Here is a 26053-nt window from a genome sequence, read left to right as displayed (position 1 = left end):
AGCACCAAACATCTTAAATCGCCGATTCAACTTACCTGTTTATACATTTCAAATTCTAAACGTCGGAGACATGAAAACTTCTCGCAGATGAACTCAAAAACCAATTGAAGGTTATTGTGGAATCTGGGCTTGATCTCCAGACAGTTCAATTGCGGCGCAGCTTCGAAAAGGTTCTCGAGCAAAACGCGAGTGGGATGCATTTTCAATTCAACTGATTCGAGTGATTTGATAGCTCCACGAAACAGTTTTGTATCCAGGTATGCGTATCTTGCTCCGTTTAATTGAAGATGCTGCAAAAATAAAATATTGAGTAAACTATGGTTTTTGCGTTTCATTTGCTTACCCGCAGTTTAGTCAGCTGCGTCAGCGATTCTAAAATACCTTCTTCCATATTCATCAAAAAAAGGGACAGATACGTCAGCTCAGGGCAGTGGCTAGTAATACTTCGAATCCATTCTACTGAAATAGTAAAGCCGACATAGAGTCTTCGAAGCAAGGAGTGTCTTCGAAAAAAATCATGGCTTGAAGCTATCCCTTCAGTCGTCCCATAACCAACTCCTCCTATGGTAAAATCCTCTAGATGTGGGAACGTTAGCTCGAAAAATTGAGAGAAATAGGTTGAATGTAAGTAATACACGTAAACGAGTTTTAACTGCCCACTCAGGTCTCTCCATGCTTCCAGAGCACTATCTGTCCCACAGCTCATGTAAAGACTCTGCAAATTTGGGACATTCATTCGGAAGAAATCAAATAGATTGCTTTGATATCGGTTCAGCTCGAGGAATTTTAGCTTCGTTAAAATCGGGAATGGTCCATTCGTTTTGCCATCGGGTAAAATGCCAAATTTATTGCCAAATGTAATGCATAAATCTTGTAGCTCAGGAACTTCCAGAAGAATCAACCGTAATTCTTCGAAAGTTAATCCATAACCAACTTTCAACGTTCGAACAGGAAGCTTCAACGTTTGCAGAAACCGTGATAAGCGTTCAAACGGACCTTTGCCACGTGAAAAACCCTGCTGATGAATATTGCGATAGGGCCTTTTGAGGTCGAGCAAAGGTTCCTCAAATGCATCAGAAAGTATGAACCACACACGGTCCATCCTTCGGCCAGAAAAAGTAAGTTCCGCCCACCGCCGACACACGAGTGACGCTAACTTCAACTCGTACAAATCGAGGTGATCGAAAATCTGGCATAAAACCTGCCGAAAACAAACACTTGTTAGTCAGTTACATTTACTCGAAATTGTGAATCACTTACTTCATCAGGCAAATCGTTTAGGTTCATGTTTTTCACGAATATTCACTGCACAAAAACAAATTTGTATCGTAGACGACCGGAAGCAAAGCCGGCTAGATCAAAACAGTATTAACAGCTAGAACAAACAGTAAACAGTAAACAGTAAAACCGCGCTGTCAGAATGAGTGTCAAATGATACGGACGTGTTTGACGTTTGAATTGAATCGATCATCGATCATTTCAAACCCGTTTCGGTTAATGTTCTCCGTTATTAGTTTGCGCCGCCACCGAAAATTAAAACTACGAAAGGCAGCCAAAATCACATGGAGCTAATTGTAACGTCACACTTACTCTTAAGAGTGCGCCGCCGACAAACAACAAATGAAATAATTAAGTTAAAACAGCAGAAAAACTATGCAATGACGTTCTTTGATAGTTTTCACATTTCTTTTCTTCAACAACTATGGTTGGTTTTATTTTTGTCACATTACATTTGATGCTCACCTCGGCGACAAGACACGGGGAAAGATAGCACACTCTAGTCTCTAGTCACTACTAACGCGGTATCAATATGTACGATCGATTGACTAATATCGAATGCTGGGTTAGCACACAGCACCGGAGAGGTTACATAAAGATTGTTCAGTAAAGTTTCGTGGAAGGTAACTAAAATAGAGAGAACAGAGTACGTGCATGTACGCATATGCTGGACGAATGAGAAAGGGGTTCAATCACGGATGCGTTTTAATAGACGTTGCCGTCAGAGGCCTCGCATTGATCGTTGCACAAAAATATACGCCAATATGCGCTCAGCCCTGCAATATATTTCCGTCCGCGGCGGATACCATCAGATCGTTAGATCGCTTCGGATTTCGTCCCATTTCGCGATATCACACACCATTTACATAGAATTCTGAGATTTCGTACGGCTGAAACGAGCTCTACCTTGCGCGCTCGCTCCATATTAGTGTCTATATATTACGAACAGTTAACGGTTTGTTTTTGGCACAGTTTATCATCGACGACTATTGGTTCTGTGTCGCCTCTTTGCACGCCGCTTTGGCCCAGTGATGCGTGTGCTTCGTGCTGAGTACTTAACAAGCAACAAAAATAGTAACACATTGTTTGCTAAAACAAAACAAAACGCAAACAATATTGGAAGACCTAACAAAAGACAGACAAAAAAACCTTATCATACAATTAAATGTTGGCAAGATATCCGATCAAAATAACGGCCATCCAGTGCAACTCCACGGCATAAACCTTATAATCTTCGTGCAGTTTACATTCTTCATCAGGCGGGCGGCTGTCGAAGGAGCTGCGCAAGCTTTATACGCAACAAGAAGCAGCACCAGCGCAAACCCTTTTGCTGCTCAATAGTCTTCGCCACTCTATATAGTCTTTGGCCACTGTTGCTGAATTAGGATCGAGCTATGCCGTTCGGCGTTCGGAATAATCTCCGCTCGCGTTTCAGTCCGCCTGAATAGCTTAGCTTCAGGAAGTGAATTATTAAAAATAGATTAAAAATATAGTAACTGAGCGCTTGTAACTGGTGCCTTTTGGGAGGCGAAACCGATGTCTCAGCCGCTAAAACTAAACCACTTTAGTGTGTTTTCTGTTATAAAATTATAAATGGGCACAAATTCTATAAAAAATAAACTACGCCTAATCTTGCAGAGGCAGTTCCTGTGTTTTGATGATTTGTAGGTATGATGGGAATCTCTTGCGTCCGAGTACTTCTTACGTTAACTAGCGAGTGAGTTCGGGTTCCACTTTGAGTTCCCCGTTCACGAGTCCGTTCACCCTTAAGGTCCACAGTAAATTGATCAAACAGCGACCCGTAAAATGTATAAAAACGCACCGAAACTAAAGTAACTTATCCAAACGCGACCCGGAAAACTAGCTCCACGCACCCCTCACCTGTCGCTCGGCGTCGTTTGCCTGCTGCGTTTCCCGCTGTTGCAATCTGCAGTTCCCGAGAGTATTTTGGTTTCGTTCAGTCTCGAACTCGTCGACCAACGTGGCCAACAGTGAACCGACCCATCCTAGCAGTGCGATCCGATACCCTGTGTGATGGAGTTTTCCAGCACTATATGAAACTCGTCGAGCGGTTCCAAAATTTGGCGCAAAAACGTCAGCAGTCCCTTCTTGCGCATGAAGCTCTGCTCCTCGTACATTTCCGCCGTCACGCGCGTGTACGCCATCGGGACCAGCATCCGGTGGAGCAAATGTTCCCTGAAACGACAGAGCAGCCCCGAAGCGCGTTAGTGCCGCCGTGCGTGGCGTTGCTTGTGCCGCATTACCGCATTACCTCAAACTCAAACAGATAAACAACTGGAAGCGACCATCTTTGCCGAGTGTTTGCTTGACGTTGTTGATTTCGTCCATCAGATGGCAGTAGCAGTGCCAGACGGCGGACAGTTCCTGCCGTGCCACGGGCGACAGCGAGGAAACACCGCAAAGCGCTGCCCCAACACCGGTCGACGGTTGCGGTGGTGATTCCGGGCTCGAACCGCTCGTCGGTGGGGAGCCACTGGTCGAGGCCCCGCCAGCACCACCGCCACCGCGTACCGTTTCCACCGATTCCTCCACCAGGCAGATCTCGAACTGTTCCTTCACCCGCACGAAGTAATCCCACAGGTAAAGGTTGCGCCCGAAGAGACGGGACGAGCGGAACCCGCACAGGAACGCCTGCTCGAGGCACTTCACCAGCCCGTTCTCACCGCACAGCAGGTTCGCTAGCGAGCTGGCGTCCCGATCCCGGCTGGGCCGGTAGTGCCACTTGACGATGGCGTTCACACAGTTACCGAGCATGTGCTGAATGTCGGACGGGCGTACCTCGGGCCGCTGGATGCTCGGGCTGCGGGTCCGGGGCGGTGTCCTGCACGCTTCCACCAGCTCCTCGCTGTCGACCGTCCGCGGTACAAGCTGCCCGATCAGTAGCCGCTCGATCGATCCATCGTCGATGCCCCGACCAAGCCAGCGTCCGCACGGAAACCTACATGACACGGCCAATTTGTGCTTGATTAAGAAGAGCGCAAACAGTGGATGGATGGTGGGTTGGCAATCTCACTTGTACGTGTGCCCGGTCACTTCATTCCTCACGACCACATGCTCCACTAGCCATTTGGAGGACATGCCGGTATCGTCGTGCCCCACTCTCAGTGACGTCAGTATACCAAGAGTTTTGTGCTGCAAAGAGAGAGAGCGAAAGACCGATGGTTTACATATGCGCGGTCAGAGTCCACCCGTGAACACGTACGTGAAACACAAACTCCAGCGAGTGGCGGGGCACGTTGATGATTTGCGTTTCGCCGAGACTGCCGGAAATGGCGATCCAAACGTTGGCGGACGTCGTGGCGGCGCTCGACTTTTTCGACGGGAAAACGACCACCCGATACGGTAGCTTCGTCGTCGGGTAGGTGTTGGTGAAGCAGAAGTAGTCGACCGCGTTCAGCGTGAGCAAATGGTACAGGAACTGCTCCACTTCGTCGTCGCAGCGCACGAAGGCGGACCGTTTGTACAGCTGCCGCAGCAGGGCAGCGTCGGAGAGCAGGGTTCGCAGATGGCGCGACAGCACCTTTTTCTCCAGCGCCAACCGTACCCAGGCACGGGCGTACCCGATGTGTGTTTTAATATCCGTCATCGTCAGAATGTTACTGAAAGAAAGGCAACGAAAACCAACGTCAATAACTGCCGTTCGGCGTCGTGAGCAGCAACCGGGCGGTACCGAATATCAAACTCGAGCGATTCGGGAAGCGGTCGAAGCTGTTCCGGTCCGAGACTCTTGCGGTCACGCGATTTCGAGCGGCCCCTCGTCGGCGACGGTGGCGGAAGCTGCGGTTCGATGGCCAACGATGATAGATCTGCAACGGTCGACGAAACAAAAGCACGTTACGAACGGAATGGATGATAGTTTGGAAACACTTTCTATCGCAAAATCAAACAGCAAGAAATGCAAAACAATAACGAAGAAATAAAAGGGATGACAAGACTCGCTAGTTCAAGTTCACATTCTAATCGGGGGGGGAAGTTACGGGAAAGTAGTTTAACACATTCAACACAGCACACAACTTATGCAACAATCTAATTAATGTCTAGGAGAAACACGAAACAATGCGAGACTTTTGAAGATCTCCGTAGAGCTGTTAGTCCGGTCCCCTCGCACCAGTAGGATCGTATCAATTTCAAATTATTTAAAGTAACTGGATTAATCTTAAAACCCTTATGTTAGACGAATGAATGAATGGTCTCTTGAAGATCGACAAACTTAACCATCATCTCTCGGGAACCCAGCACCACCAATCCGGTTTAAGGAGTTGTTCCCTCGCGATCCCATTCGCGGTTTCATTCTCCACAAGTGCTAGCGATACTGTCGCCGATCTTGAACGCAACACAACACGCAACACAAGCGCGCACTCAACTCGCCTGCTGGCTGGCGATCGGCCGCGGGCGAAGGGACACACTACTCACCGCAGTGGCTGCGTGTGGAAAACAGATTAGCTACCGTACCGTGGCGCATAGCGACAAAAGAAGCCACGACATCGGACAGGTTAGTAAAGCGACCGGCCGACCCTCGCTTGGCCGGCGGGGGGGATGGCGGCACTACCGCTTCTCCTGCCACGAAGATGCTGCTGCTGCTGCCGCCGCCGGGTGACGCAGGCGCGGACGGCCGACCCGCCCGATCCGAGTGCAGTCGACGAATCTTGTGCGCAATCGTCGTGTGGTACTTCTTAAAGCGACCAGGCGTGCCAACACCACCAACATCCGGGCCTGCCGGGCTCTGTAGCGTGTGATACCGAATCTCGGAGTAGCTGCGTGCCTTGCCTTTGCAACACAGAACACAGAAGCACATGCAAACGAAGGACGAACGGAACAGAAAAGCATCATCAGAAAACCGAAAAAAGGCAACGTAAGGGAAGTGAAAGCGACAACGAAAATTCGGAGGATGCACAAAGAGAGTAGAAGAGCGAAAAACGCCATCACGTACAATCCATCCGCTTCCTCATGACCGTCCACGCTAAGGCTGGATGATGGGGGGAGAGAATGTGTAGCAAATGTTTAATGGCGGCCACCGGCCGCCCAAAGATCTTATCGTAGTGGAAATTTGATGCAAATTTGTACCGGGGCTTTCCCGTACCGCTCCGTACCTGGCGTCAGGTAGCTGTTCTCCATCTGATGCCGGCCCGGATTCTGGCAATCCTTGATCTCAAGGTACGCGGCCAGATGCGTCCACAGGGCCGATTTGCTTTGCTTGTTGATCAACCCGTGCGACCAAACCTTCTCGAGCAGATCGCACAGTGAGGCAATCATCGTGTTCTCCTCCACTCCGGTTACGGACGTTTCGCCGCTCAGCCCAAGCTCGATCGCTTCCGTGCCCATCTTTTCCAGCAGCATCCGCTTCGTTTTGCTCTTAATGTCCTACAACGATGAAGAGGTGCCGTTAGAGTACTGGAAAGTAGCGTCCGCAGGTTAGGTCTCACCTTGAGAAGCTTCTCCACGAACGTCCAGTTGGCCTGCGCCAGCAAGGCCGGACTTATGTCCGCCCCAGACAGGTTGGCCGAGTTCCGGTTCGACTTGTTGCCGTCCGTGTCCTTCGTGAAGGCGGAAGTGGGCACCGCACCGGTAGCGGCCGTGTTGCCCGTAGTGTCCAATGAGATTTCCTTCACCTTCCACTTTGTGCTGCCATTTTTGACCCTTCGCAAACTGTTGCCTCTGCAATGGGAAGGAGGGAATGGAAAAACGGATCGGACGGTTAATAGGGCTGCTGAATCGGATCTACAAAGGACATTCGTTAACACTATCGAGCCCCGACAGATTAGACAAACACCCTTCCGACAGCCAAACAACAGTGGTGAGTGGTTAGTGTTAGTTAGGGGACACACAAACAAAAGGGGGGATAGCGAGAAAGCGGAAAAGAAATCGATAGAATCGAAGAAAGTGTATCATACAAACCGAGAAAAAGAGTGTAGAATGAGAAATAAAAATCCTTACCTGCAACGAAATAACCCGAAATGCTTGCCCTTTGTTTGGCACATTTCGTAGCACAAAGGTTGTGTGTGTGTGGCGAAGCAAAAGGAAGGAAAAAGAACATGAAACTAGGAAACGGCACACAAACGAAAGAACTCGAACAAATAAATGGCAAAATTCAGAAAACACTTAATCAGCAAACAGAAAACAAAATAACATCGAAACGGAAACAAAACAGCATCGCAATGCATCGTCTTTCGGTAGACGGAGGAAAATAAGGATTTTTATTGCATTTCTATCGGCATTTTCCAACTCTTTATGATAGTTTAGCTTTTGCTGCTCTTCGATGGATGTGACCACCGTCGTCGTCCTCGGCCGAACACCTTCTTAACGATTCTTACCTCTCGTCTCTCGGAAACCACTGCACTGCGCGCTGGTATCGGTTGGTGAGAACAAAAAATCTAATTCAAACATACTACAAACTAGAGGCATCATCACGACACAACAATTATTTCATGCAAAACGTGTCACATTCATGCACAGATCACAAACAACATCCTAAATCCTGGCGGAGCTTGTGGGTCACTATTGTTATCGAAGGTCTGGTATAACAAGCCGTTAATGGAAACGATTGCTGTCGCCTCGCAATCAGCGTGTATTTTAGTGTATGTGAAATGAATAGAATGTAGTTTGAGGTAATTCCGGATAACGGCCTCTTATTTTAAAACCGTTTGAACACGCTCACGTAAAAACAACACCTTATCGGAGTAGCGTTTTGCTTGAGGGATTGATAACATTAACTATACAAGCTGCTGCACTGGATTGTGATCGAATAAAGGATCCTCACCGCTGCGGTCTGATCCGCCATGCTAATTTAAACAAGAGCTCTAAAATACGCTACCGGTTCGGCGTCGGAATACGGTTTAAAATCAACGTTAACTGAAACCTATGGTAATTGCCCACAAACGGAGGGCGGCTGCTAAAATTGATTACCTTATCTTTTATACACATTCACATAAAAAAACACATATACTAGTAAAATGTAACAATCTAAATTTCTAATAGTAGCTCCATAAACTAATCAACTAACGCAATATCACAAGCATTTACACTCGATGACCAAAGGCGCTTCTCGGTCGACGCATCGACCACCGGATGAGCCCACATCATCCTGCAACCGGGGGCGGCCCTGTGCTGAAAGGGCAACCCAACTTGGCCACCAAAGCAAAATCAAAGCAAATTTCACGCCCTTACTATACAGTACAGGGAACCCAGAACCGAAAAGCTCACACGAGAGAGTTCGATAGCGCCCCGTTGGATTCTCGCCTGTTTTTGCTTTCGCATTCAATGGTCCCTTAACCTGTCCACTCCACCAAACCGTCCGTCACAGGCCAGCAACCACACACAGCCCGGCGCATGGTCGGGAAGAGGGAGAGAGAGAGCGGTGCCCAGGGTTGGTGCGGTGCGTAGAAAGCTATTCGTACCTCGAGACACATTCTTGGTTGAGGACGGACTTTTCCAGCAGCGGAAAGCTCCGATAGTAGGGTGCCCGCTTGTCGAGGATCTCGCTCGGGGGTGCCACCTCCATGTCGACCGCCAGCAGCCGTTTGTCGAGCAGTTTTTGCGTTTCCCGGGCCAGAATACACGGTTCGTAGTTCGCGGTGCGGATCATACTTTCACCACCGTAGCGTTTGCTTTAGAAACGAGAAGAAAAGAACGAAAGATCGCCCCCCCCGGGAAGATTAGTATTTGACCGTCCAAACGTCGTCGCCGTCGCCACTCTTACCGGAGAATTTTTATCCTCGAATCGAACAGCCGCAAGCTGTACTCCGTGTCGCCGTTCAGGCAGTCGAGCAGATGGCCGGACGACGATCCGTTCTGAGTGTCGTCGCACCATGACAGCATGATTTTGTTGTCGATCAGCGTGGCAAACATCTGGCTCTCCAGGAAGCGCGACAGAAACGGTCGATGGTGCTGCGGTTGGTCCGACAGGAACGACGCCTTGTCGAAGTTGTGCAGCGATTCGCGGTTCGTCAGCCACTCGTCTTTGCTCTGCGGAAAGGAAGGATTAATTGACTGAACTCCAGTGTGACCGTGCCAATCGGATCGCGAGGCACCTACCTGATTGGGCAGTATTACAAAGTGCTCGTACGCGGCAAACATCTGCACGAACCGGTTGAGGAAGATTTCGCGCAGTGCATTGTTCAGTCTCAGGTCTTCGTAGTACTGCTCGAGCGTGCTGAGCGGTTGCTTCTGCTTCGCGCTCGGCATCACCTCGTTGGGGCCGCCACTGCTGTCCACCTCGTCGCCACCGCTCCGGCGCACGATATCGACGATCCGTTGGCGAACATCCGGGCGCGCCGGTACGGCCGCCGTCGGTGGCAGTGGCAGATCGGGCGAGCTGGGCCGGTCCCAGTCGAGCAGATCGTGCAGCGAGTGCTTCCGGCGCACGATGTGCATCCCGGAGGGCAGCGTGCAGCTGGTCGTCATCATGTCATGGTCCTTGAGGAGATTCTTTGGGCTGAGTATGCTGGGCGGATCGAGCGAGCGGTCCCGCGGCACCTGGTACTTGTCCAGCAGCGCCGTGATTTCCGAGATGAAATCGTGCCGGTGCGGGAACGACGGTAGCTCCTCGGGCAACTGGACCGACTTTTTGTCAATGTCCACGTAGCACAGGTTCGCCTCGCTACCGATCCGTACCGTGCTGTCGCAGTCCGCGTGTAGGCCCATCACGAACGGGACTGGCGCATCCAGGAAGTGGTGCAGCGAGGCGGGCAGGATGGGCGCGTACACGTGTGGCCACTGGAAGGGGAACAGCAGCGAGGTGATGCACTCGGCCACGATCGTCAGCTTCTGGTAGTCGGTCGAGCGGAGCAGCACCTGGCTTTCGAGCAGCACGCACGTAAACAGCTGGATGACGCACTCGACGCCGAGGTAGGTGAAGAGCAGCCGCAGCGGGAAGTCCATAAACGGCAGCTCGTCTTTCAGGGCCGGCCGCTGCAGGATGGTGGCGATCGGCGGCAGGTGCGGCTCCTCCGGAGGTATGTAGATGCGGATCGATTTGCCGGGCGCCGGAGTGGACACTTCGTACAGAATGTTGTACACGTAGCTTTCCAGGCTGAGCCGCGCACCGGGATGCCGGGGAAGACAGCTGAAACGGGCCATTAGAGTACACACATTAGATCATCGGTCGCCGCGCGAGTTCTAGGTGACAAAGGAAGCCGACGACGACCGCGCTCGCGCCCGCGCCCGACTGATAACACATCAAACCGGCCGGTTGTGTTTGAAGGCGCGGAAACAAAGGTGTCTATTTACTTTGTTCCGGAGTATTTTTAAACCGTTTTAGTACCGGTTTGCGTGGGGCCATAAAATGTGTTTAGGTGTTTGGCGAAGTTACGAAGGGTCTGTTACAACGTTGCAGTTCCATTGGGGTTCGCGGTGTTTATTAGAGAGAGAATACCAGAGGGGTGCTAAAAACAGGTGAACAGGTTTTTCCTTTAGGTTAGGTTAGCACGGATCCATCAAACTGTTTATTCTACAGTCGGGGTAATGAAAATTAACGGCGGTTCTTCAAGTTCAATGGGCGGGCGCGATCCGACAGTGTCCGAAAAGAGTGGTTGTTACAACAAAAATAGCCTTACCGGTAGAGATTCTGCAGAAACAGCTCGGCCACGTGCGCGTACGGCACCTGGCAGACGAGCGACAAGCTCTTGGCCACGTACAGCTTATCCTTGGCAATGTCGTAGTAGCTGAGCGCGGACGCCGGCGCTTGGGCGGCGATCTTGAAGTGTCTCGGCAGCGACCGGCTGACGGGGCTCTCCTTCACCCGCCGCAGCGTCCCGGGCGGTGGCTGCTGCGTGCTCGACATCTCCGTGATGAACATCGACTGGAGCGTGTGCATGGCGCTGCAGATCTGCCGGTTGCGCACCTCCTCGTAGAACACCAGGCTGAACCCGTAGCACCGCTTGCCGTCTTCGCGGGTCGTCGCGAACGCGTGGAACCGCGGCTCGATGTTGTGCTTCTGGGTGCGAAAGCGGAGCCCCTGCGGCAACGACAGCATGCAGATGCCGTGCGCATCGAACGGATTCCACGTCACGTACTCCGGGTAGTGGGCGAGGGGTTTGCTCTTGTAAGCACTGTCCAGCGGCGAGCAGCTCAGACCGTCACCTGGCGAAGAGTAAGCGAACGATCGTTAGTTCCGGCGTCTGTTTGGATAAGACAATACACTTCTTTGCTATCTACTAACCAAGGTTACTAGGCTGTTCAATAAGTTCGATAAGTCGATAAGAAAAACACATTTTTATGGTTTGAAATACACTTCATTATTCAGTCTGGTCTCCCTGAACATTAAGACACTTTTTCCAAGGAGATTTCAATTTATGATCATTTGGTGAAAATCGCCCATAAATCGCCCGGCCAAATCTGGTGGAATACGGTGGATGCTCCAACAGTTCGAACTTTAATTAATGGATTTTTGCCATTTTCAAAATACTCTTTTAACTCGTTGCATTGCCCTGACCATACTTTTGCAAACCGGGTCTTTTTTCACGAATTTTTTTCTTCGGCTGGTCCAAAAGATTACAATAATATTCAGAATGTACTGTTTATCAGTTTGCAAGTAATCCACAAACCAAATTCCTTTCTGCATACCAAGATACTGATGCTAACATCTTTTTGGCAGATTTCTGGACACGAGCTCGTTTTGGAGCCGAAGAATCAGGTTCACACCACTCTTTAGTCTCTTTTTTTGATTCGGGATCATGGTACTAGACCCAAGTCTCATTCATAGTGACGATTGAATGCACAACATCCACTTTATCTTTTCCGAAGAGCTCTAAATGTGGCCGAGAAAGTTGCATTCGTTGCAATACCTAGACCTTGTACTAAATATCTTTCAGTGCTTCGACGATTTTCCAATAGGATATCCTGTATTTTTTTACGATTTCATGTGTTGTGTCTGTTTTTTGACGGTTTTGACATGGATCGTCTTGAAGGCTACTACGGCCACGTCTAAACTCATAACCGCCCCTTTTACCCACCTAATTAAAGGCGAAGAGTCCTTACACACATTTTCTTTTGCTTTTAAACCTTCCAAAAATAAGAATTCAATCACTGCACGATACTTGATTTTTTTCCATTGTAAAAAATACTGTGACATGTCGATACTAAATGGCTTGTAAACAAAAAAAATTAAGCTACCGATTGAAATGAAACTTTACATACGTTCGTATGAACAGTGTACCAAAAATTAGGCTCATAGCAGCACCCTCTGTTATCGAGGCAAAGCACTTATTGAACATCCTAGTAGGTCTAACGAGAAGGTGATGGAGCCGATGTGTGGAGAACCACAAAATTCTCGACCCATAGAGCGCGGAAAATGTCAATTAGTGACACAGAGAGCATCGTGTCCGTGCCAGAGCGTTCACCTGGGAACGGAAAATAGGTTACCATACGCGGGTAACGGTTAACTGTTACGTCAGTGGTAACTGCAATTTTCGAGCGCGGGGAGACACTCGACGAGCCGTGTATGTCAAGCGTGACCCCCATTTGCGCGGGCCACTCTCATCATCATCATCATCATCATCTGGTGGTGTTGCTTCTGGGTTGGCCGGCAACAATTCGAATAGGTTGTGCCTCGCCAAGCCAAGCCGTTGCCAAGACCTCCCGCGACCGAGTTGGGCTCGTTGTTTGCTCATCTTCTTCAGCTCATAGTTGACGCACGTGTGGTCCGACCCTCCCCCGTTGGCACGGTGTTGTTGGCGTTCTCGCCACGCCACGCCACGAAAAGAAAAGCGGAGCCATTCAGGTGGCTGAACGAAAGGAATGAAACCATCCGCGAGCAGCAGCCTCGGGGCAACAAACGGCGCCACCAGCCGCTTCATCGCTCTATGAATAGAGCGCCATTGCTGCCCGCGGGGGGAACAACAGTACGTCGGGTGATTAGAATCGCTAGGCCAGCCCGAAAGCCAGCCCCGTTAACGAACACGACCGGTCGTCAACCGTGTGCATTCAACAGTCCCGCAAATGGGTGTTGAATTAGGGCAACGTTTTTCCTTTTACACTGCCAAAGGATTAGCGAAGGGCGAAGGTCTATAGACACCACTGGACGAGTCCTTTAAACAAGAAGTCACTAAACGAGGTCGTTGGAAGGTTGGATCGACTTCTTATCGCAGAAAAAATGGAGGGTTCCACGAGGAAGGTTTATGTTTCGGCTTGCCATAAGAACCCGACGACCCGACGGCAGGCAGAAGAAAGGCTGTGTGCTGTGACAGCCGACGCCTAGGTGGCTTGTGTCACGTTTTATTAAACGTGAGATGCCCTACCGATGGGTTATCATTTTCTTGCTAACAATGCAACAAAATTGCTGGCTGCGCACATACATCGCTGTATTAATGTTGGTTTTATGTAGGGCTTCATGTATTCAAAATAGGTGTTTTTTTGGCCTGACTAAGCTCGACTTTTCTTTGCATATTAAACAATAATAAACCTTTTGCACGTAGCCGTGGGTTTCGATACGTTTTGTGAAGAAACTATTGCAACAATGAATGATCCCGCCATTCCTTGGAGCCAAGCAGTTCCTCCAGACAAAACAACAACTTTCGAAATTCACAAAAATAATTGCGTCAGAATTCTCGGAATCATCAGAGCATCGAGATCGAGGAGGGCAACAATCTCGGATCGGATCAGATCTCGCCCACCGGAAACCCCCGGGGGCGCATCGATTTCACGGCTCGTTTCCGAAACCCAACTTTCCACCCCGCATCTCCCATCATAACCTGTGACCGTGGCCGTAAGGAAAAGGCGCAACAGGTCGAGGCCCGACGAGAGCGAGATTGGAGCGGTAGCAATAATGTCTGCCGATGGGGTGGTTGCGTTCCGTTGATTTAATTAGCATCGGTTCATTAGGAGCAAAAACAATAGGTGCCGCCGCCGCCGCTTCCCTTTAACCTTTATCGGGCTCTGGCACTCGTGGCCGCCGGGGAAAGTGAAACCAGAGCCAGAGCGAACCCTTCGGAGTAGACCCCAAAACAGAAAAGTGGATGAGAGAATTTTGCGTAATTAGATTTCGGAGGGATTCGAAACGAGTTAAGTGTGGTGAGGTGTTTATGACCCTCGTGGCAGTACGGCCGAGCATCGACCATCATCACCGGCGGGGGGGGCTACCGATAAATAACGAAACCATAGTTTCACTTTCGAAGGTGCCCACCGAAGCGGGACGGGTAAGCAAACCTCCGCCCGGAGGGGGCCACGGAACATCGAGCCTTTGGTGCGCGATCGACGCGGTTCTTCGAAGATAGGGCCCGCGCACGGGCGTTAGGATGGGTTTTGAATGGTTTTTTTGTCCCCTAGCGGGACACAATATCGCGTATCGAGTGGAATCGAATTAAAACTGCGACGCGAGAGGGACGCCGGTTCCACCCGAAGGTTACGAATTATAAGCGATACCAAACTACGAACCAGCGTGCCGCGACCACTCTAATGGCTGCTTGCCCGGGTTGATGATGGTGTGTGCGTGTGTGTTGATAAATAATAATAGATGCACAATGCTACCGACACACGGTGGTGCTTTCTTCCGGGTTCCGGGTGTCCTCTTCCGCAACAAAACTGGTTTTCAACGTTTAAAATACGTTGAACGACGGCAAGAAAGAACTTTATTCGATTACGTAAAAGAAAGTTATGGCCGCCATCAGCGAGGCACTTTTATTGACCGAGACCCACAGAACAGCACGGCCGAAGAGGTGAAGTCTAGCGCCATGTCGTGTCAGAGTGGAGGAACCCGAGACAGACCCGAGACAGGCTTTCTTCGTGACGTGACTCTCGGGGCCGATCGCGTTTTAACTTTTTGCCTTACACGATTAATTACGGCCCGAGAGGGGGCCCAAGGATCCATCATCGTGGGGCACGGAAAGTAGTAATTGGTCCTTGGCATGCCACCCGAATCCCGGGGGTTGATGAACCCAGGACGGGTGGCTTCAATTGCCCGTACCATAACTCATCCACGAGTCGAGTCATTAAGCTAATTAATCGCAGCCAAGCGGTCTAAGGGCGAACGGCCAAAACAGTTTGGCGATGGCTCAAGGATCGATAAGGCGGGTTCAACATAAATTATTGAACGGACTCTGAATCAAGATTTGTAATGGGGAAAAACACAGACACACATTACACACGATCATAAATCGGGCCCGGAAGCGCACCGATCCCTGACGACCTTCGCGCGATCGCGACACAAGTCAACCGTGAACCAAGTTCAACCGTTGTTCTACTATTCGTGGCAATCCGCCATCCGAAAATGCGACGCAAGTTTCTTAACGGGGCCAACCGTTTGGTGGTTTGTGACGAGCGAATTTATGACCCTCGAAAACGTTGTGTCGAGCATGTGATCTATAAAACGAATTCAAACGCAACGATTTACACGGTGCGGTACGAATTTTCCGAGATTCGTATTGACGAGCAGCGCTCATCAGAGAATCCCCAACGGATCCTAATTGGTTGCGCAAAATAATGCGCCACGCCGGGCGCGCTAATGGAATGACGTCAAGAATCAAACGGAACGGGTAGAAAGGCAAATTATCACATCCACTTGCCACAAAACTAGAAAGCTTAAGATCAATAGAGGCGCCCCGGAGTCGGGCGGACAGGTGAATTCGAACGAACGCACTCACACGCCATCAATCATCAAGCAGAAGCGCGGCACCCGGGCGGCGAACGTGATGATCCGCGATTCGCATTTCGATTTTGCCCAGGTCATAATGGCCACGAGGAGCACTGGCCAGAAAGGTCCCGCCCGGTAAAGGCCAAACAGAAACCTAATGGTGCCTTAAAGCACCACCCCGTTTGGGGCGAAGCGGCCGGAAGAAAAGTCTCCGACTCTCCTTCTTCTTTTCCCGCTGGCCGCCGGAGGTTTTTCGTTCACGATTTTTTCACGCACTTTGATGCGCCACCAAATTGCGTTTTTTGCGCGCGCACGCCACTGATAAGGACATAAACGTGGCTAACACGCGGTACGGGTCCACCGTTCGGGCGTTTGTGGATCAATTTCGACTTTCGGCGAGTGAAAGGAGAAAAGCGTGACTTGGGACCCAGAAAATGAGGTCGTCTTTAGGGGGTGTTAGTCGGAAAAAACGGCGGAGGGGGGGGGGGGTAGAGATCGCACCCGGTCACGGTGGGAACTGGGTGAGAACTCGTGATACGGCACTGTGTTGGAGAAACTTTGAATCAACTGATCCGGTGCTTTGACTGGAACAGAGAACCGGGCCGTACTTGGGCCCAATCTCTGGACCAAACAGCGTGTCATCACCTTTCAAACAGTTGGTTACATTTGGTCAAAGTTTATCAGATACCTTGGGGGGAAAGGTTTCAAAGGGAATGTCTGGACAAAATTAATTTTTTGCAACTTTCCATAACATTGATAGAAAGAACTAATTAAGTTTACAGCCTTTTGGATGATCGTTGGGGATGTTGGACGCTTGCCAGCAAGAACCATCTCTAAAAGTAATTGTCCGAAATTCGAATGTCGAACATGGCTTTAAAGTAAAAACAACTATTTTTTAACTATAAATCTTCATCCACCATCGTTACAGAGAAATTTCCAAACACAGCAATTATTTCACGAAGTTAAAGCACCTATTCTGAATGATTTCGGTCTTTGGGGACCCTCAGGCCTTTCATCGTCATCCTAGTCCTCACGATTCTCTTGGAATCGTTTATACCGCACAAAACCGTTTCACCATAGACTTGTGACGAATTGTAGGTCTGAGTGTTTTACCAAGTTTAAAATCACATTTAATATTGACTAAATTGGATGCGTTTGAAAGAGGAAGAACGTACCATTAAAACTATGTTACGAATTAATAGATGGCTGGCTGCATTTACAATACACAGACCGAGTCGACCGATCTTACGCTATTTCGTTCACTTTCGATCGTCTTGCAGCAAACGGTGGCGCATTCGCCGGTGCATTGCAAAAGTGCACACCGGAGGGCGGCACCCCGGTTGGGAAAGCAAAAGAAACACACACATTACGTTTCACTAAATGATAGAGGAGTTAAGCGAAGTTCATTAGCTTGGCCACCAACTTTCTCCTCGCGAGCGCCGGCAACATGCGACCATTGCGGGGCCGCCGCCGCCGCCTCGGTTGACGACGCTCCATTACGCGCCCTGCAAATCCAATAGTCACTTCCGAATTGTTTCTGCAACTTCCTTCCTTCCTGCTGGCCCCTTCCTGCCTCAGCTCGTTTAGCGCATTTCCGTGGCCCTGCCTGACCGCCCTTCACTTCCAACCGGGCCACCCCGGTGGTAGCCACATTCTCCGGAACCGGACACCGAATGATCGTGTACGATCGCCGCTCGTGCTCATTTGTGATTTGTATTTTGCTCCGGTTTCCCAGTTGGCAGCGGTTTGCAGTCTATTTCAAAAAGGTTGTCCACACCTGATGGTCCAGCACCAATTGACCAACTAAATTAAGGTACATTGATTACAAACAGTACGAAAAAAACAAAAGCAAACCACTTCCATCGGAATGCATTTTGAGTGCATCATCCCGCACAATGAAGCGTCCCTGACCGGACCGGAACGGAGCCCCCCTCGGACCAAAGCTCGACATGTGCGAAGTGAAAGTTAGACCCTGGCCCATGAGTATCGGGAAAATCGGGTAGAAGTGAAATCGAAACTTCCGACGAACTCCACCGGGCAAAGAAATGGCTGGCCTCGGGGAGGCCATTTTCAAGGTCGATACCATAAATAAAATTCCAGGGGACGACGCACAGACGAGCACAGGCTCAAACGCCTACCGAATGCCAGCAACCCAACTACCCGTGGCATGCGCAGTACGCAGGCCCGGGCCCGGGGGCACCAGGTGCTGATGGTGCCATATCCCTCCTGACTTCCCCGGCCGGTCGGTATGTTCAATTGTAAAATGGAGAGCTTTCTTTCTACACCGTTTTATGGTTGGCCATCAGTTGATAACGTTAATAAACGTGTGAAAGAATCAATTGAGTTAATAAGCCAATCATTCACGGCTTGTAAAACAGTCCCTTTGCGCAGGGGAATAAACTGAATTCCATAAAGTTTGGTTGGAGAAATTAAAAATCATAGTTTTTCAACCAATTACTTCATGTTACGCCCTGACAGTAATAAAAAAACGAGTTTCTGTACTTGATGTCTGGGAGATTGCTGATTGAACCCAGTGCCCTGTAATTTGGTGATCGTTGCCACGATTACCCATTAACGCGCCCATCGCCGTTACGCAAACAGCAAATCGAGAGAGAGTATTTTTGTAGATATTATCAAACGGGGCTGAAGTACAGAGTGTGAACCGAGAGGGGCAAAAGCTTGTTACTATTTCGAATCAAATTCAAACAAACCGTGGCCGCAAATGGGGGCCGCAACCAAAAAGCAAAGATGTCTCTATTTCACAACATAAATCCATCCAATCCACGAACCGAACCGTAAAAATCCGTAGCAACACCCGGCTTACATCAGACCGGTCGCTGCCAAGATCTCTCTCTCTCATGTTTCGCATTTCTATGAGCAATCGTCCCGACCCAAGGCGTGTGCCGAAGAAATAATGGTGGACCTTCTTTTAACCAAACAACAACATTGTTGCACCATGCAGACAACGCATTACAACGCAATCCAGGTCTTGCTTTTAGCTGCTGCTGTCCGTTGAAGATCTCATCTTTCGGTTCCTGTCGGTACGGTCTCCATGTGAGGCCTGCCAAAAGGCTATTTCGGGAACATCCAGACAGGAAATGTTTCCCAAGGTGCGAGAACCCTTTGGGTTGAATAATGGATGCTTCCGTTGCGTAACTCGCGCACCAGAAGACATACCCAAAATTACACGTCGGGCGGATTGCGCCACCCAGAAAAAGGTGCGTCCGTTTACCCGAAACATCTCGCGTTTCCGATGTCCCATTAACCGAAATTGGTTCACCGCGAAACAACATTATTGTTTGCACTGTTCCTGTTCCTGTTCGGGGTGGCCGCATCGATTAATGCTCCGTTTTTATGGGTACTCCCCAGATTGGGATGTGGCCCCATTGCGAGTTGGAGCCTGTATAATGCAATGCATTAGTAATGGCACTCAGAAGTAGAAGTCTAAGAAGTAAAAAAAATAATGCTAAAAGGTTTTGAAAGCGAGCTTTTTTGTGGACACAGACCCGTACGCAGAAGAGCTCCGTATATTGACAATGTTTCCCACACAGCCCGACACCGCCGAAGCCGTAAAAGTTGTAAAACCAATAGATGGCACGCCGTAGGTCTACCAGACACGGGGTCTTGGGGGGCAATTTTTCAAAACTTTTCCGTCGACACCTTGCGCCTCCAAAAACAACGACCGCGAACCGGCGGGCCGGAGTCAAGCCGGTGAACAATTGCGAGCGAAATCGAGAAGCAAAAAAATCGATATTTGGCACTGGCAGCGTTGGCGAAAGCGTTGTCCCCTAGCAGAGCACCGAGTGGCCATGAGGCCGTGATGAAACCCCGCCATTGGCGCCATTGGGTCTGGTCACCATCGAAACCACATCCACGCCGCCGTGCAGGGCGAAGGATTCGTTCGTTTGGCAACAAAGTACCGGACCGGACCGCAACAGCACGCGGTCACTTCTGAGTTCGGTGAGTCTGCACCAATGCAACGAGCCATACTTTATCCTTATGACGGATATCCTTCGTTGGTCGGTACTTTGTGGGTCCCGGGGCCAGATACCGTTTAGTGATTGCGTAACGAAATTGATTGTAAACCTTTTAAGGGTCCATGAATCAGCTTCATTTCAGGATGGAACCAGAAGTGAAACATTATTCTTTCGAAAGTTGAGTTCTTCAGAAAGAATTCAAAGCCTTAGTTAATAGATTGAGATTCACGAAGCTGCTGCAATCGTTTGAGCGGTCGTTAGCTTATGGGCACGTTGCATCACCTGCTGAGGTTGGGATGATAAGGTCGACGGCACCTCCTCGTAAGACTCCGATTGAATTAAATGTAAATGGCCACCCCACGGAACCATCTTGCACCGCTGATGCTGCTGCAACACCAGTGCCATAAACGTGCACATAACGCAACCGTGATTTTCTCGACCCTTTGTGGCCGCGCTTGGCAAGTGCTTGGCAGAGGCAGCTTCTGTCATTCCCTAAAGTGCAACCAACCGTCACAAATGGCACCATCGCACTTCGTGTAAGCCGGCTGTGCCGTACGACGTGCCGTTACAGGCGAAACCGTATAAGCCCCGGTCGGAGCGGGGCCAGTCAAACCACCGTTTGGCATTTGTTTGGTGTGTTTTCTTCCGTTTTTTTTTTACGCGGAGCATGACTTTCGCCAGCTTCATGTTTTGCGCCGCCCGATGGCAATCGCCGCTTTGCGCTGTTTCACGCCAAACGTCACGATCAATGTGCCGTCAGCGATTGCGCGAGTCAACGATCTCCCCCGACCACACGTTGCTCGTTCATGTCTGGCTGACCCTTGTTGCCCCTCTGTCGGTATGCGATCGTTAAACAACAAGACTAAACAACGTGTTATTGAACAAAGTTCATCAAAAATTAATCTTTCCTTCCGGTGGGTAAAAATAGGAACCGACTGCCGACCCTGGTTGGTGAGAAGAACTAGGCGCCCCACACACGATCCAATGACCCATCAGCCCATTACTTCATCTCGCACAGCACAGCGGGTTCATCGACCACGCCACGCCACGCCAAGGGAGATCGCCGAAAGGGTCGCCGCGCAATCGAGAAAAGCCATCGGCTTGGAGCGATGGCCATGTGGTGGGGCCCATGCACATGTTCTTGGCCGCTGTGGGGCGCCCGTTTGCTGAATGGGTTCTCCGGCATTTGAATAGCGTAAGCGGAGGGAGTTCACGGGTTTCCCACCACGTCACGTGTAATAACACAATCCGTGACGGTCCGTCTGACGGAAACGCATTTGATTAACGAACCTCTCTCCCTCGGGGCCAGTTTGTAGTAGTTGGCAGCAGTTGTTTCGACAAAATATTTAAATTTGTTACGCATGCTTCACGCCAGCCGGGAGAAAGGTCAGCTGGTCAATACTCGGTGAGCGGGACAAAGCAGAAGAACTTACTCTACTTCCTGGACTCTTATTTTGCTGGTTAAATGATTTTCTTTGCATTATTTTAGGATATTCCAGTGTATGAAATAATGTAGTAGTGTACTTCAACAAACATTAGCCTGAAACGATGCCAAACTCTGTTATTCCGTACATTTTCCCCATGACAGCAATCGGAGCGATGCATTCGACGTTAGTAATTCCCCCGGGGGGGAGCTTACGTTTAGCTCAATTGCCACAAGTGATCATCTCCAATGCTGGTCGCCCGTAGCCGCTCAGGACCAGGATGAACATTAAGCACGAAAATCTCAAACACTTCCCTGTGGGCTGATGGCGGTGGTGCGGTAAGTAAGTGTTCCAACCTCTTCACTGGCTTCACGGGGTCATGCGTTCGGTGAAGGAGAACTCTCAATTGGCACTAATTGACTCGGCAATTGATTCGGCCGGGAAGTCGTCGTCGGGCTGATGGGAAAGAGGCCCGTCGCTACACGCTACTTGAGACGCGAGAACTGGAAAGATGGTGGTGGGCCAATTTCGAAGCTAAAAGAAACATGCACATCAGCTTGCTGGTGTCCGCAATGCAGCGGAATATGAAACCAAAGGCACAGGGCACGTACGAAGCGCGGACACACGTTATCTCATTATTTCGTATGCATTTAGCAAACCTCTTCATTCCGGTGAGACACCGTGACCTGGTCGCGGCATCACGAAAAAATGGAAATTTTAGTTATATCATATTGCACCACTCCAACTTGGTGCGCCTTGGACACCTCCTCTACAATATCATAATATAATGTTTAGCAAAATGTACGTGATTTTCACATCTCTGCGGCACTTACCGGCAAACAAGTCGGGCTCGAGTCCGGAGTCCAGGTCCAGTCCGCAGATTACGAAATAATCGGCGAACCGCGTAAACTGCTGCTGTACGCTGTCGTTCTGCCCGAGGCGACCCGTACTGGCCGCGGATGTTTCCGCCGACGACTCGGACGTTGTGCGTCCCTTCCTGTCCTGCCCTTCCGCCGCTGCACCCCCTCTGCCGTGGCCATTCGATTTATCGCTCATCACTGCCCTCGGGGGAATTCCAGATTGCGGCGGTGTGCCGTCGACACTTTTCGATTTTCAACTTCAACCGCAGGCCAACTGCGATGGCCCTTCTCAGGTCGCACCGAAATTCCAACGCCGCCTTGGAATGTTCGCCGATTCGCCCCACGAGTTAATTATGCGATCTTCTGCCACTCTTTATCTCTCTCTTTCTTTCTTTCTTTCTTTCTTACTCACTCGAGCACTGCACGCACACGCGGATTCGCATAAGTGGCTCTCGCTCTCCCTGTGTTTGGCAACCGATTACCCTTTGACCTGCAGCAGGAAGTGCTTTACTTTGCGCGTAAACATTAGCGACCTCCACTCCATCGTCCTGCGGCACATGCCCACTCCCGCAGTACGGAACACGAAAACACCAGACGGTCCCACGGTTTCGACGACGACGCGATCGAGAAATGGCGACGACGTGACCTTCTGGTGGACACCACGATCAAAACATTTGCTCCCACGGGGTGCACACGCTCTCTCTCTATCCTTCGCTCGCTTCCGCTTCTTCCTCGAAGGGTCGCGGACTCGCGTATGCGAAGTTGTTTGTGTTTCACAGCTGAGCGAAATGGTATTGCTCGTACGATGCGTTGTTTACATGCGAGATGCGCGCGCGCTGGCACACACACACTACACCACGAGGCTTGTGTTGGTCCTCAACAGGACATTGTGCACTACGCCGTGCTTGAAACGAAATTCTCTCCTGAGAGCTTTGCGTTGAGATTCCTGAACGAGGGGGGCTCGAGTAATCGATGGTAGATCTTTGCTGCCCTTCTCTGCCTCCTCTGCTTTCACTCACAGCATCCTGCGCGCTTCATCTTCGACCATTCGGTTGGCCTTCACCCTTGGCAACGGTGAGAGCAGCCGACGAAAAGGTCGAATGCGAATGAGAGGGAGAGCGAGTGAGATTGCGAGAGCCAGGAGCGTGAACAAACACGCGCACAACGCCACACACACACGCGCGCGTCGCGTGGGGGCTATCGCAGGGGCAAAAACGGGATTCGTAACCAATCTCTGATTGGTTAACTTTTTTTCCGACTCCTTCACTCAATTACTTCACATCTTATCTAATTATTTAATGCACCTCGCGCACTGCACTTGTATGGCCACCAAATTGATCCCGTACACTTGGGCTGAGATTTTTTGCGCTGCTTCTGTCCCGCCACACACCACAATTAGCACCACCAATTCTTGGGCCACAGTGGCACACGTAAAAAGCACATCGGCCAAACTCTGACCACACACTTTTTTCGCCTCCTCACAGAGTGGACACCCAGGGGTCGAACCCAACAAGAACAAGAACCAGCTAATGAAGCGATATCCCTGGTGCACTGTGCTTCGCAATCCTTTTTGTGTTTGCTTGAAGAAATATCAACGCAACAATCGCGAAAAGCCAATAGGGAGCCCTTCGCACACACCAGCACCGCGCAAACACAAAGCAAAGACTTCTTTCGAGACTTTGGCGTTTTCGATGTACCAACCAAACCGAAAACTGAGAAAGAGAGTGTTTTCGTCGTGTCTCTCCAAGAGAGGCCGAACGTTCCCGAACTAATTTCCCGAAGTTGGGCCGATCGTTCCCGAAAAATTGAACACCGACAGCGTTTATGGGGCATAGCTCAGTTCTTTCGTGTGACGTTGCAGCAGGCGCGTTGATAAATCAATCGTTTTCAACAAACCGAAACGAAAGATAAAGGTCGAATTGGTAATTTGTTATTTGTTTCAAAATTGTTTGATAGTAATGGCTCCATTTATGCCATAGCTTCATGCCCAGAAAATGAATTGGTTCGAGGAGAGAAGTAATGAGACTGCCTGTCCGAGTCCAGCATCTCCTAACTACACTGACGTTTACTTTGACTTTCGCCAATGTCAGATTTGTTTACACAGTTTTGTCCTTCTTCCTTCTAGTGCCTTTTTAAATTTTAATTCTTATTTATATCGTGTTTTAAGTTAGTCGTGAGTAACTTACCAGACGCATAATGAAGGTGTCCGATGTTCAATTTCGTTGCACTTCTTTCCATAGCTTCCCCAGATGTCAAAATACTCCGGAACAAACCTTGCGACTCTGGCACCGGCCGAGGTCAAACAGTGGATCGATTCGTACGACACGGTGCTAACCGACTGTGATGGGGTTATTTGGGTAGAAAACAATCCGCTGCCCGGTGCGACCGACGTAGTCAACCGGTTCATTGCCGATGGCAAAAAGCTTTTCTTCGTCACGAACAACTCCACCAAAACGCGACCAGAGTTTGTGGAGAAAGCGGTCCGACTGGGTTTCAACGTGACCATAGTAAGTGAATCTACTTTTTAGGATGAAGCACCCACATTGATCAATTTCGCCGACGATTCCCCCTCCAGGACAACATCATATCGACGGCGTACCTGGCCGCGCAGTATCTCAAGAATGTAAACTTCACGAAAACCGTCTACGTAATCGGCTCGACCGGAATCACGAAAGAACTCGATGCCGTTGGCATCCGGCATATCGGTGTTGGGCCGGACACGCTCACTGGTACGCTGGCGGACACAGTTTCCCAGTTCGTGCCCGACCCCAACGTTGGTGCCGTGATCGTGGGATTCGATGAGCATTTCAGTTTCGTGAAAATGATGAAAGCGGCCTCCTATTTGAACGATCCGGACGTACTGTACATCGCCACCAACACCGACGAACGGTTCCCGACCCCGAACCGTGTCATTCCCGGCACGGGTAGCATCGTGCAGGCCGTGACAACGTGCTCCGAGCGGCAACCGATCGTGATGGGTAAACCGAATGCCCATATTTGCGACATCATTCGCAAGGAGTACCACGTGGACCCGGCCCGGACGCTCATGATCGGCGATCGGTGCAACACCGACATACTGCTGGGGAAAAACTGCCACTTCCAGACGCTACTGGTCGAAACGGGAATCCACAACGCGGCGGATTTGGCCAAGTTTGCCAGCTCCGACGATCCTGCCACGAAAGCGCTCGTGCCGGATGTGTACCTTGCGAAGCTGGGTGATTTAATGGCTTATTTTTAGAAAATAAAAAACCCTTGCGGTAGAGGCAGCCTTGCATTCGCAAAGCGATACAACAATTGTATGACAATTGTGTACCAAGACAGGCCACCGACATGACTAGAGGAAAAGAATAAAATTTGAAGAACAATAATGCACTATCTTTTATCAGTTTGGTGACTGGCTTGAATCTTGCGTGGGATGCTTAAATGTCTGGAAGGTTACTTATCTTCTTTTACGTGCTGCGGCAATCGTTCGGATGGCAGATACCGACCAGATTTGAATCATTTTGTTTTTATTTGCACTACGCTGGCCGACAGACACATCCAATACCACTTTTTTACGGTTACTGACACTAGCTCGGCCACTTTAAATCTCTTTTAACTAACGGTAACGTTCTTGTTCCTGCTCGTGATACTAACAACTTGCCGCAGGCCCAGTGTGCCCCAGAAATTGACCCCTTAGTTCGCCCTGCTGCAGGTTGCAACCGGGACACCGGCCCACCGGTTGTGTTTCTTTTGTAAGCGTAGGCTGCACAGGACTAGTTCCATTCGCCCCTTCGTCGTAATTAAGCGCATCTGGTCCCAGGCGAATGCTAACCCCGACGATACCCGGTGTTCACGACGGTTCAGTTCAACCCCTACGGTTGGCTTCCTATTATTTAACATTGTTTCATCATGGTAATGGCTTTGGCACATGAAATGTTTAGCTAGTTT

At 49.9% G+C, this 26053-nt stretch overlaps 2 protein-coding genes across 2 annotated transcripts; one reads left to right on the top strand and one right to left on the bottom strand.

Moving 5' to 3' along the window:
- Positions 1-1726: 1726 nt before the first annotated feature.
- On the bottom strand, positions 1727-22408 carry LOC128268904 (DENN domain-containing protein 5A). Its single transcript, XM_053006200.1, has 14 exons — positions 22097-22408; positions 10851-11376; positions 9331-10360; positions 8996-9261; positions 8694-8903; positions 6723-6954; positions 6390-6660; positions 6230-6265; positions 5713-6066; positions 4970-5105; positions 4502-4898; positions 4313-4431; positions 3551-4237; positions 1727-3474 (listed from the first exon to the last, which is right to left on the bottom strand). The coding sequence occupies exons 1-14, from the start codon at positions 22317-22319 to the stop codon at positions 3285-3287; spliced, it is 4677 nt and encodes a 1558-aa protein (XP_052862160.1). The 5' UTR covers positions 22320-22408; the 3' UTR covers positions 1727-3284.
- Positions 22409-24217: 1809 nt separating this feature from the next.
- On the top strand, positions 24218-25459 carry LOC128278233 (glycerol-3-phosphate phosphatase-like). The gene is made up of 3 exons (XM_053016912.1): positions 24218-24296; positions 24364-24630; positions 24699-25459. Exons 2-3 carry the CDS (start codon positions 24373-24375, stop codon positions 25359-25361), a joined length of 921 nt encoding a protein of 306 aa, XP_052872872.1. The 5' UTR covers positions 24218-24296; positions 24364-24372; the 3' UTR covers positions 25362-25459.
- The last annotated feature ends 594 nt before the right edge of the window (positions 25460-26053 follow it).

The sequence above is a fragment of the Anopheles cruzii genome, chromosome 2 (assembly GCF_943734635.1).
Source record: "Anopheles cruzii chromosome 2, idAnoCruzAS_RS32_06, whole genome shotgun sequence".
NCBI classification, from domain to species: domain Eukaryota; kingdom Metazoa; phylum Arthropoda; class Insecta; order Diptera; family Culicidae; genus Anopheles; species Anopheles cruzii.
This window is presented reverse-complemented; position numbering and strand designations above follow the sequence as displayed.